This window comes from Elephantulus edwardii, unplaced genomic scaffold, assembly GCF_000299155.1.
Source record: "Elephantulus edwardii isolate Elephantulus edwardi_28Jun2011 unplaced genomic scaffold, EleEdw1.0 scaffold00247, whole genome shotgun sequence".
Classification (NCBI taxonomy): domain Eukaryota; kingdom Metazoa; phylum Chordata; class Mammalia; order Macroscelidea; family Macroscelididae; genus Elephantulus; species Elephantulus edwardii.
In genome coordinates this window covers 1,019,161-1,032,445 of record NW_006399997.1, presented here as the reverse complement: position 1 = coordinate 1,032,445, position 13,285 = coordinate 1,019,161, and the positions used below count along the sequence as shown (strand labels likewise).

General features: G+C 35.8%; 1 protein-coding gene across 2 annotated transcripts in view; it reads left to right on the top strand.

Annotated features, from left to right (window-relative positions):
* Positions 1 to 13,285, top strand: part of ATL1 (atlastin GTPase 1) — a 108,117-nt gene that overhangs the window by 90,407 nt on the left and 4,425 nt on the right. Inside the window, exons 9-13 of one of the 2 annotated variants that reach the window (XM_006899198.1) lie at positions 4,575 to 4,702; positions 5,786 to 5,842; positions 6,623 to 6,694; positions 9,903 to 10,334; positions 11,996 to 12,010. In XM_006899198.1, the coding sequence (XP_006899260.1) occupies positions 4,575 to 4,702; positions 5,786 to 5,842; positions 6,623 to 6,694; positions 9,903 to 10,334; positions 11,996 to 12,010 (704 nt within the window). The remainder of the gene's footprint in view (positions 1 to 4,574; positions 4,703 to 5,785; positions 5,843 to 6,622; positions 6,695 to 9,902; positions 10,335 to 11,995; positions 12,011 to 13,285) is intronic. The other variant, XM_006899199.1, reaches the window with a different exon arrangement.

Below are 13,285 nucleotides of genomic sequence, written 5' to 3'. Positions count from 1 at the left end.
ATATATATATAGTCATCTAGGTGGTGATTAAATGGTAGGGAGAAAAATAAGGCAAAACCCCAGAGATGCATAATTTCTGTACAGAACTCTGTTCTATAACGCAATTTCTGTACATTTTTGTAGTTTCCAGAGGCATCTAGTTTAGGAACTGGATGTCACTCCTGCTTGCTAGCATACATCAATCTGGAAACTCGTCCAAACATTGTACATAATGTGTAACCATTATGGTATCTGGAAAGATTATGGAACAGTGTGCAGGATCACAGGAACACCAAGTTGTTCAGTTCAGCAAAGAGACAAATGATTGCTGTATCATTTAAGGAATATTCATTCAAAAATTAATAAATTTGGCCGGAGGGCTGCCTTTACCCCCATGGAATTTTAAAGCCACACCTTTCAGCAGACCTCCATCCTAGGCAAAGGCCCAAGGACACTCACTCTTGGGGGGGAAAGTAATACACATCAAACACGACACCAGACAACTTCCCTTATGTGTCCATCAGGACTGCCATCAAGATGCAGCAAATAGGAATACTTGGCATTGATTCTTGAAAGAACAGATTTTATATGATGTCCAATGCTAGGTACTGAGGAAGCCAGTGCATAGTGGTCAGAGTATTTAGCTGTTAACCAAAATGTCAGCAGTTCAAACCCACCAGCTGCTTTATGAGGAAGCCAGTGCATAGTGGTCAGAGTATTTAGCTGTTAACCAAAATGTCAGCAGTTCAAACCCACCAGCTGCTTTACAGAAGATGACAGGCTAGTTCCATAAAGATTTACAGCTTTGAGGACTATATGAGCAAGTCTGCTCTATCCTACAGGACTGGAATTGAATCCATGACAGTGGGTTGGGAAATACTAAGTATATTGTACAAATTCTATTCAGAACACATTTTTAATTCAAGTGTGTGATTATGTGATAGTTGCTATAATAATTTTCCACACTTAGACACATTCCAATTTTATAAGGTAATTTTGAAAAAAGACTACATGTTTTAAAATTATTTTAATGTATTTTGATAAGAATTTTTCTTTTAAAAAATACACTTGAATGAAAGTGCAAATAGTTTTTCAACCATTCATACCTATTTCACTTTCTAACATTACAATATCCACAATGTAATCACTTTCCTGCCAACTCCCTGTCACTTTAATTTATATACAGATTTATTCTGGACTTTATCCGTGGGCCGCTGCTGCTCTTTGGCCTTGTATGGTTGAGTATTCTAAAAACTGAGGGCCTCCCTAGAGTTACTGGCCAATTTATTGTTGGGCTGGAAGTTGAACCATGGAGATGAGTTTTGGTTTAGGCGCAAACAGTGTTGGGGTTCCACTAGTCTCTATTAGACCAGGAGGCCTCCTGACCTTTTTTAATATTTTTAAGTTTTATTCCACCTTTAAGGAACATTCTCTTTTTTAAATGTAATACATTATGTATTGTACAGAAATTTAGGATTAAATGTTCTAGATATGTATTAATATTTTGTTAACTCTGAACAGAATACAATGATTTATATCAAAGAAATTTAATTAATAGATACACAGTACGTGGCAGATACAATACAAATGTAGTAACAGAAAACAAATACTAATATCGTATTTCAGTTAAAAAATATTAATAGTATACTCAGATATATTCAAAATTATCAGTAAAATTTGTTGCAGTTATAAGACAACATTATCAGTAAAAATTGTTGCAATGTAAGCATACATACAAAAATTAATTTGTATTATGGAGACTTAGTGGCCTAGCAGTAAGAGGCTGCACTGCAATCCCAAAGGCACAGAGTTTGAATTCACCAGCTGCTTGGCAGGAGAAAGATGACAGTCTCTTCCTGTGTGATTAAATACCTCTGAAAACCTGCTAGAGGGTCAGTTACGGGTCAGTTCTGACTTGACAGTACACAGCACCACCACAACAAAGTTTTATTAAAACACCCAAAGCCAAACCCACTGGGTTTCTGAGGCTGCAAAAATCTTCCTTTAATGGAATGTCTAGTGGACTTGAATAGCCGACCTTTTGGTCAGCAGCCTGATCCATAACACACTAAATAATGAGGGGTCCTCCTACTTGTATATTCATAAAACACAGACAGTAAAATTTGAAAATGGTACCAAATATGAAACAAAGTAAGTTTAAAGGATTTATAGCATCATATTTATTATGCAAGTTGTTAGAGGAGAAAACAAAAATTCTGTGGTATTTCAGTGTATATTATAAGAACAAATAGAAAGCTGCTAATTTAGTTAAGTTTTAATCTTTATTTTTTAAACTTCAAAAATTACTAGTACCAAATCCTGAAGACTTAAGACACTGCTGGAATAGAATTTTTTTTTAAAAAAATTTATATTGGTTTGTTTACAAAGTTCATATACATTGTTTCACATTAGTCTTCATTCACACTGTGTTTCATACAATCATTCCCATGCATTAGGATGAAATGAATTACCATTGGACTATGCTCATCATCAGCCTATCTTTTCAGGTCCCTGTCAGATCTTTCTCATTTCCTTTACCCTCTCCCTCCACCTACAAATTGCACAACCCTGTGATTTCACCCCTACTCATCTTCACCCCTCTGCTCCTACTCCCTTCCCCCATACATATTCTACTTCTATTTGTACAGTAATGGTTTTATGCAGTATTTGTCCTTATGAGACTGAGTTAGTTTACTCAGCATAATAAAAAATGCTCTCCAGTCTCCCCCAAGTTATTATTTTTTTTAATCATTGCTCCTGAATAGTATTCCATTGTGTAAATATACTGAACTCTACATTTTTTTAAGTATCATTATAGGAAGTTCTGCCTTTACTTAAAAACAAATGCACCTGACATTGTGCTTGCTTTTCACATATATTATTGTAAAAGGTATTTTACATTTTGTACCTTACATTCAGTCTTACAGAAAAATAGTGTACATTTTTCTTATTTAAAAAATTATCACTGTGTTAAAAAATCCACCCTATTCAAAAGAAAAAAAAATCCACCCTAAAGACTTTTCTTTTGAGCTTGAACCTAATGATATCACATGATTTGGGTTGTTGTTGTATGCCCTTGAGTTGAATCCCACTCATAGCAACCCTGTGAACACTGACTCTGAACCTTGTCCTATCCTGTGCCATCCTCACAATGTCTGATATATTTGTGCCCACTGTTACGGTGACTCTATCCAACTGCCTTGTTGAGGTCTCCTCTCCTATGATGACCTTCCACCTAAGCATGATATCCTTCTCCAAGGACTGATCTCTCCTAGATATGCCCAAAATATGTGAGACAAAGTATCACTTTCTTGCCTCCCTCGATGCTCTCTAAGACAGACTTGTTTTTTCTTTTGGCAGTCCTTGGGATATACAGTGATCTTTTCCAACACCACAACTCAAAAGCATCAGTTCTTCAGTGGCCAACTTTCAGATGCATGACAAGTAATTGAAAAGACAATAGTTCAGATGAGGTCCACCTTAGTCTTTAAATTGACATCATTTCTCTTTAGTATTTTTGAGAGGTCCCAGACAGAGATTTTCCCAGTGTGATTTGTCTTCTGATTTCTTGATTGAGAGTACCAAGGATGTTTATTGTGGTTCAAAGATGAAATAATTGACAATTTTAATCTTTTATTCATCTGGCATCATTTTCCTATTATCCCAGTGGGGAGCATTATTTTGTTTTCTTAATGTTGAGATGTAATCTGTATTGAAGGCTGTAGTCTTTGATCTTCTGCATCACACACTTCAAGTCCTCCTCACTTTCAATAAGCAAGGTTGTCTTATACGAAAAATGATAGGTAAATAAGTCAAACTACCTCTGATTGAAGGAGCCTTGACAGGACAGTGGCTACATCACAAGGATGCTATCCTAGGGATTAGTTGTTTGAACCCACCAGCTGGTCTGCCGGAAAAAGACGCAGCATTTGGGCATTTGGCTTCCATAAAAATTTACACCCTTGGAAAACCTACAGGGTAGCTGTACTCTGTCTTCGAAAGTCACTATGAGTTAAAATGAACTTGATGGCAGTAGGCTTGTTTTTTTCTGCCTGGATCTGCCTCTTCTTGTTATTCTTTTGTGTTGCTGATTCCCATCACAGTCTTTTTGAACTCACATCACTGCTAGTTGAGTTCTATACACATCTCACAACATGAGTGGCACAGCAATTTTTTTATACATTTTCTGGAGGAAATACACCTTTTAATCTGCAACTATCTGGCTATCTCCTTTTTTCCACTTAAGAGCCTGTATTTATAAAACTACAATCAAGAGTTAATGACATCAGAATACATGAAATGGCTACCTAAATGGGTTATAAACATTTAATATTAAGGAAGTCAACTTATAAAAGCAGATGACAAGATAAATATTTAATTAAAGGGGAAATAAGAGAGACCAGCATTAGAAATTTGAGCAAGAGCACTCACCCTGAGAAGAGGGGGTTTCAGTTGCTTAAATAATGGGAAATGAGAGATGGCATTATCACTTGAGGAGGGGGGAATAGAAGTAATTAAGGAAGAGATGTTTTTATTCTGTTCCATGAAAGCTGGATAGGATCTTTAAATAATGATGAATTTGCTTTTACTTGTAGAAATAGATGATGAATTCATCAAAAACTTGAAAATACTGATTCCTTGGCTACTTAGTCCTGAGAGCCTAGATATTAAAGAGATCAATGGGAATAAAATCACCTGCCGAGGTCTGGTGGAGTACTTCAAGGTATTACTCTCATTTTTAGAGCATCTGTGGTTACTTAGATGTCACATGTATTGGAATGTGGTTCCTACATGAAAGTAAAAGAAAGATATTGACTCTGGACTATGAATGAGGAGGACACAGGAATGAGGAGTCTTAAAAATTATGACACTTCCAAGAGCTCGATTTCCAGAACTACTTTTGGTAAAACTGTTAGGTTTCCTCAAAAATATGGTCAGAGGTAACCTTACTGCCCCTTTTATATTGGGGAAGAATATGTATTTTAAAAATAAATGTGTCTGGTTGAAAACGTCTCTGTTTTGTCCTGCCCTGTTCCTCATCCTATCCCCTCCCCACTTTAGTATTCCTACATGCCATGTAAATCCTAGTCATGAGTTTTACCTTCCTCTAAAGATTTTACCAAAGGAGCTATACTTGGACTGGAGAAAATTATTCCATATTTACTTTTTTTCTGAGCTAAGAGCCAATCTGAAGTAAAATTATGTTAAATTTGCTTTTAATAGTTTATCTCAGATAGAAAAGTACAGTAGCATCTAACACTTACATTAACCTGCATTTATAATAGAGAATTTTAGTTGCCACCCTAATTTGTGTATCAATATTACAAAGACTAAAATGTCAGTTTTTTAAATTCATGTTTGTTATTTAAAATGCCATAATATGACTCCTGCTTATCTTAATCACTCTCAGAAATAAATGACATTTTATTTATTTCAGTATAATTTCCAGTGATGTATAATGCTCTGGAGGACCTTTATACAAATCTGTTCCTTAAAGGTTATAATACCAGTAATGGACAAATTCTGGTGGGTAATGCAAAAAGAGGGAGAATACTCTTAGAAAAGGGATGTGAGAGTTTTAAGACACGGCAATGACCTGAGCTTTTAGAATTGGTAGGACTGGCAGATGGAGACATGTGAAAAAGGCATTTCAAGAAAACAGTTATGAGCAAATAAAGAATGAAATTAAAGTTGAAAGAAAAATCATTATAATGATTTTTTTTTAATTGTCAAGTCCTTAGAATATAATTTAACAGAGATATATTGAAAGGATTATTTTGAACATGAATCTTCTTTTTTTTAAAAGGCTTACATAAAGATCTATCAAGGTGAAGAATTACCACATCCCAAATCCATGCTGCAGGTACTAATTAAAACATATTGTCACGAAAGCTAAGCTTTGATACTTGTATCATATATGCACTGACTATGTTTAAAAAGAAATATATGCAAATACTAGACAGAGAGTTATTAGATGATTTTCATTTTTACCCATTTTGCATGTTCAACTCAATAAACATTTTTCACATACACCTATAGTAACTGCATTTGTACTGAAATATGAATCCTTTAAACTAAAGAGGTTAAATTATATTTGTAATAAATTTGTTTATAAAATAGACTCATACTGTGATTTGGATTCAAACAGGTGTCAAGAAGTCAAAAGGGCAGGCCCAGGTTTCAAACATTCAAATTAAAAAAGAAAAACAAAATTTTCCCTTACATACTTTTGGAAATTTCTCTAACTTAAAAATATTTTTTTCCATGAGTGATATAATGAACTATCAGCAGTACCCTTACATTGAGGACATATACATCCTTTGTATAAATTTACTATAGCTTCCCATGTTTTGGGTTTATAGTTATTAGTATTATATTTTGCATTTAGTGCGGAGTTAAACATTTTTTAAAGGACAAAAAAATCCTCAAAATAGAACTGAGTGAAACTCCATGTTTTATATGTTTTGAAATGCCAACTTTATTAATATGTTTAAATGTAGAAATGCTTCAACAGTTTCAAATTATCTGATGACCTTGGTTTTTTTTAACGTTTCTTGTTCATGAAGATCTGAAATAAGAACTGCCTGTGGAAGTTTAGTAAATCAACTGTTTTTTAATATCCTATTTTATACTTTGTCCAAAGGCCACAGCAGAAGCTAACAATTTGGCAGCAGTGGCAACTGCCAAGGATACTTACAACAAAAAAATGGAAGAGGTAAAAATGACTTATTTTAAGTAATCTTTCAAATAAAATTAGTTTTTACTGAATGAATTTACAATTTTCCCCCAATCATACTTGTATACACATGGAAAAGCAATGTGTCTTTATTCTTTCTCAGCTTTATGTTTATTGTTGTTACATGCTATTGAATGAGCTACAACATGCAGCAACCCTATGAACACTAGACTGAAACCTTAGCATATCAGGCACCATCTTCACAATCTCTTCCACACAAAAGCACATTATTATAGTCACTGTAGTTATTGATTTCTAAACAAAATTCATTTTATTTAGAATTTTTGTATGTTTCCCTGAAATTTCGATTTGTTCCAGCATGATGTCTTTTTCCAAGGACTGGCCTCTACTGACATGCCCAAAGTATATGAGATGAAGTTTCATCATCCTTGCCTCTAAGAAGTACCTTGGTTGCACTTCCTCCAAGACAGACTTGTTTGTTCTTTTGGTAGTCCATGAGCTGTTATGGACTGTTATCTGGGAAGAATAAATTGAAGAGAAATTATGTCACATTTATTTACACATGAAAAGAGCATTTCAAGATCTTGAAGTAGAATACCATAATAGGATATTATCCACAACTGTTATTCAAATACACACTCCAACCATGAAGGCTAAAGAAAAAAAAATGAACATTTCTACCAGCTTTTGCAACCTTAAATTGACCAAATGTGCAATCAAGATGGATTAGTAATTGGTAAATGGTACGTAAAAGTTGGGGAAAAAGGACTGGTGTTGCAGATGACACAACCTTGCCTGCTGAAAGTGAGGACGACTTGAAAAGTTTGCTGCAGAAGATCAAAGACTACTGCCTTCAATATGGATTTCACCTCATGAAAACAAACATCCTCACCACTAGGCCAAGAGGAAACATCATGAGAGATGGAGAAAGGATTGAAATTGTCAACTATTTCCTTTTACTTGGATTGATAATCAGCACCCTTGGTATCAGTAATCAGAAAATCAGGGAACATATGGCATTGACAAAGTCTGCTGTCAGATCTCCAAAATGCTGAAGAGGAATGGTGTCAGTTTGAAGAATAAGGTGCCCCTGATGCAGATTACAGTCTTTTCAGTCACTAGCTACACATTAGAGAGTTGGACAATAAATAAGGATGACAGAATAATTGATGCCTTTAGAGTTGTGATGTAGGGTAAAAATACTGAATAGCCTATGGACTGTCAAAAGAACAACAGAAATCTCTTGGAAAAAGTACAGCCAGAGTGCTCCTTGGAGGCAAGGACGGCAAATCTTCATCTCACATACTTTGGGCATGTTGCTAGGAGAGGCTTGGAAAAGGGACATCATGCTTGGAAAGGCGGAAGTCAGCCAAAGAGAGGAAGACCTTCAACCAGATGGACTGTCACAGTGACTGCAGCAGTGAACTCAAGTGTGTCTGAGATGATAAGAATGGCACAGGATAGGATAGGGTTCAGGTCTGTTGTTCATAGGGTCACTATGAGTTGTACTCAACTCGATGGCACCTAACAAAAAGTTGGGAAATAGAGCCTTGGTAACAGAAATGAGGCTAGAGATCATGTGATAAAATTTTATACAAGAAATTATTCATTGCAATCTCCTTAAAAAACATAAAGTGTGATTATCCACACAGAAATTACCTGTTGGACTGCACAGGAATCAAGATTGACTGTATCTATGGAAAGAATTTTTATGAAACTCAACAGCAGTGATCAAGTCAAGGCCAGGTGCTAAGTATGGATGGAACAGACCATGAGCTACTTACCTACAAGTTCAAATTGAAGAAAGTGAAAACAAGGCCATGAGAACCAAAACATAACCTTGAGTATATCCCAACTTCATTTAAAAACCATCTCAAGAATAGATCTGATGCATTAAGCACTAATGAACAAAGATCAGATGAATTGTGGGATGACACCAAGGACATTATCCTTGAGGAAAGGGAAAGGTCATTCATTACAAAGATAGTAAAGAAAGAAAAGACCAAAAGGATGTCAGAAGAGGTTCTGACACTTGCACTCGAACATGAAGAGGGCAAAACAAGGGGAAGAAATAATGGAGAGCAACGAAGACAGGATTTCTAAGTGTAACTTGAGAAGACAAAGCAAAGCATCATAATGAAATATGCAAAGACCTAAAGCTAGGAAAATAAAAAGGGGAGAACAAGCTTGGTATTTCTCAGATTGAAAAAGTTGAAAATCAAATTCAAGCCTTGAGTTGCAATACTAAAGGATTTTATGGACAAAATCTTGAATGCTGCAGAAAGCATATAAAAAGATGGAAGGACACAGAAATCCTGTACCAGAAAGAATTGGTCAGCAATTAACCATTTCAGGAAATAACATATGATTAAAAGCCAATGATAATGAAGAAGTCCAAGCTGCGCTTAAGGAATTGACAAAAAATAAGGCTCCTGGAATTGATGGAATATCAACTACTAACAAGTGCAGCGTTGGATGTGCTCACGAGTAGATGATCATGACAGTGTAGGAAATAGCAAAGGACAGATCTGTTGTTCATAGGGTTGCTACGAATTGTAGACTAAGTGGCACTTAACAGTGCTGTAGTATATAAACTGCTAATGTCACCATTCTTAATGTTTCCAACCCCAAAGACAAAGATCACATTTATAGAATTCAAATGAGGAATTTAACATGTCAAAGCTGATATATGACAGTGTAGTCACTGGAATGGATCTAAATCTCAAATAACCAATGTAAATGCTGTGGTTAATAGAATTGCCTATTAAAAATTGAAAATGTGTCCAAAAACACTTAATGTGCTTTTACTTTAAAAGAAAATAAAGCTGAATTAGTGAAAGTATCAAAGATAGATTATGTCAAGTTTACTTTGAGAGTTCATTGTTTTAAACTAAACTTCTTTTGGTCACCATACTTCAGTGTAGCTGGAACTTTCCTAGGGGAATCTTAAGTTTTCTTGAATTTGGACTTATTCTGGGAATGAACTTGGTTTGCACTTCAATTTTTTATCAGGTATTTTCATCTTAAAGAATGAGATTAAGTCATGGATATTATTTCCCATGTAAATAAGGAAGTAAGTGACTTGATATGTCACCTATAAAATGTCAATTCCACTTTAGCCACTTTTTGTAGAAATCATGGCTGAAAAAATATGTATTGACAAAATTAATAATGCTGTTTTGCTCACACAGTATTAGTACATTAAAAAAATACTTCTTTAATACAGATTTGTGGTGGAGACAAACCATTTTTGGCCCCTAGTGACTTGCAGACCAAACATTTGGAGCTTAAAGAAGAATCTGTGAAGCTGTTCCGAGGGGTGAAGAAGATGGGTGGAGAAGAATTTAGCCGACGTTACCTGCAGCAATTGGAAAGTGAGATAGATGAACTTTACATTCAGTATATCAAGCACAATGACAGTAAAAATATCTTCCATGCGGCTCGTACACCCGCCACATTGTTTGTTGTCATCTTTATCACCTATGTGATTGCTGGTGTGACTGGATTCATTGGTTTGGACATCATAGCTAGCCTATGCAATATGATAATGGGACTGACCCTTATCACTCTCTGCACTTGGGCATATATCCGGTACTCTGGAGAATACCGAGAGCTGGGAGCAGTCATAGACCAGGTGGCTGCAGCCCTATGGGACCAGGTAAGAATACTTTTAATCCTCTTAGTTCATCACAGTTGTGTACCAGGCACTGAACTAGATGAATATAGAGAGGAATGTGAATTAAGCTCTAGCCTTCAAGAATTTTTCCATTAATGATTTAATATTCTTTAAAAAAGAATGAAGTAGTAGTATTAATTTTCTTATCCTAATAATCTTAAGACTTAAACTAAATCAGAAAAATTTATATTTAGCTGATTGTATTAGAAGAATAACCTGACTAGCACTGACTTTATTAACTTATATGAATCACTGACATTCATCATTCTATCAACAAGTAATTTAGTTCAATTCTTGAAAGCAGTGGATGATTGCTTTGGATTTTCTCATTCGAGCTAGAGTTTTGTATTAAGCAGGAATCAATGAACAACCACCGCTTAACTAGCTGTCCATAGGAAAGGGGTTCCTTCTGACCTAAGTATCGATCCATGTAACAGAGAGTCAAGACATCATGATCTGTTGTCCAGCCAAGAGCCTAGAAGGGTAGGCAGGTATAAATACCCACAGAACAATATCACTCTGGAAATATATTGTTATTTCATGAAAATATAGGAGGATTTAAAAAAAAAACAACAAACAAGTTGAGATTCTTTATCAAATTTTGGCTATAAGATTTTTCAACTTTTATTGTATGCTACTAACAAGTAATTGTAATTCTCTCAGCATTAAAAGTATACTTAAATATATTCTTTATACCTATTCTTTACTTTCTGGCATGATTAGGTTCTAGACACCACGTTGCTATGTAAAACTGGCATTATGTAAAAGAAGGGAGCCATGCTCCATTTCCAGCACAGTATCTCCCTCACTCCCATCACTTTCTGTCAGGTGCCCCTGCTGCATCTTAGGATGTGCACAGTCCAGCAGATCCCCATCACCACTATATCTTCCCCACTGCTGGGAAGCCCACAGATATTGGAGTGGTGGTGGCTAGGCCTGCCCTGAGTAAAGCTCCATTCACCTTCACTTTGTCTGCCCTAGACACGAAGCTAGCCCCCTTTTCTTTCCTCCCTCCCCCCACACTAATCTCCAGGCACATTTGGACCTTTTCTTTGCTTCTCCCTGTCCATTTACGAGCTTCCATGGTTCTGCCATTTACCTATCCCCTCTGTGACTGAACTGAGCCATCATGGCCATTGCTGAAGCCTTCTTTATTACCATTCAGGATGGTCCTGAAGCCCTGAATGGGATATGGACCATTAGACGTAGTGCATGAGGTTTTTTCCCCCAAAGTTGTAGAAATACATAGTATTAGATAATGGGGTAGTTTTTTAAATGAGGTGTAGGTGGTGAATTGTAATTATTAAGAGCCTCGTTGATAGCACTATGGGGAAAAACGACTAGAAATCCAATCATCTGAGCCACTATCTTAAATAGTGCCCCAAGAGGCAAAGGATGACTTCTAGTCTCTACTGAGGTATATCTCAGTCCTTCTAGAATATGCTGCTGCAGCCAATAATATAGAAATGGGTTTGTCAGGAGATTTTCATGAAATATATAATCTAAGATGAAAAGCCTGTAGAAAATATTTGTTCTTAATACAAGTAATTGTAAACAATGCTGAATATTGTAATGTTATTTCTTAAGCAAGATATATATACATTCTTTTTTTCCCCTTTTTAAAAAAACTGCCTTTGCTACAGGGAAGTACAAATGAGGTAAGTTATTCTTTTACTTTAACTAAGAGATATATACCTGTAAATTTTATGATATTCTCATTTTATAAACTGAGTCGCCACTGAAGAATATCTTAATGTAATCAGAAAAATAATTAATGACTATTGTACCTTTATTCTTCTAACATTTAAAAATTGTGTATTTTTAATATGTTTTTAAAATAAGATTGAATTTGGTCAATGTACTATATATGCTTAGGTATGCATATGAAACACAGGAATTGATAGTATGCTTCTGTATGTTTTGTTCATGAGTGTGTGGAAAATTTAAAAATAATTAAATTCTATTTTGGTACTTGATATTCTGCTAAGCAAATACAGTTAGGAACTTTGAGGCAACGTAACTACTAGAGGATATTTAAATGAAGCTATATGCTTCACCAGGAAACTCTAGTGGCCTAGTGGGGAAGGAGTTGGTGCTGCCAATCCAAAGGCAGGTGGTCGGAATCTTCCGGCTGCTCAACTTCCTTGATTTACAACTTGTTTAAGTCCACTGGAGGGTCAGCTATGAGTTGGTTCTGACTCGATGGCATATAACAACAATATCCTCTAAGAGAGGGCAATGGTGTTCTAGTAGAATTCTCACCTTCTATTAGGCTCCCTGGCAAGTGTTCCTCAAGTCCAGCCTGTCAATCAATGGGAGCTTGCATACAGCTACAATAAACAGGTTTCAGCAGAACTTCCAGACTAAGAACAAGGAGGAGGATGGCTTGGTGACCTGCTCCCCAAAAGCAGACAATAAAAACCCTGTGGATCACAATGATCCAGTCTTGTGGACTCTATAGGTCAAGAATAGATAGGACTCAACAAAAGCTAGTAACAAAAGCATTAGACCTTTTTTAAACTTTGACATTTGAGTAAGAGCTACCTTCAAGCAATTACCTTCAAGCCAGTCCACATTGTGGCATATCTCAGAACTGTGAATCAAAACACATTTCTCCTACTGCACATAGGTACAAACAAGCATCTGAGGCGAAAATGTGAACTTATATGAAGAACCATTTGTTGTACTAAAAATTAAGATCTTTGTTTATCTTCAAACAGCAAAACTGAATTATAACAACTATTAGAGACAAACTGACCTCTAATGGTCAATGATACATTTAATAATTACAAATCAGTGTTGTTGTTATGTGCTGTTGAGTCGCTTGCGACTCATAGTGACCCTATGTACAATAGCCATAAACTCTGCTCTGTCCTGTGCCAATTGCACTGTCTCTGACACACCCATCCCGATTACCCCAGTCAATGAATCAA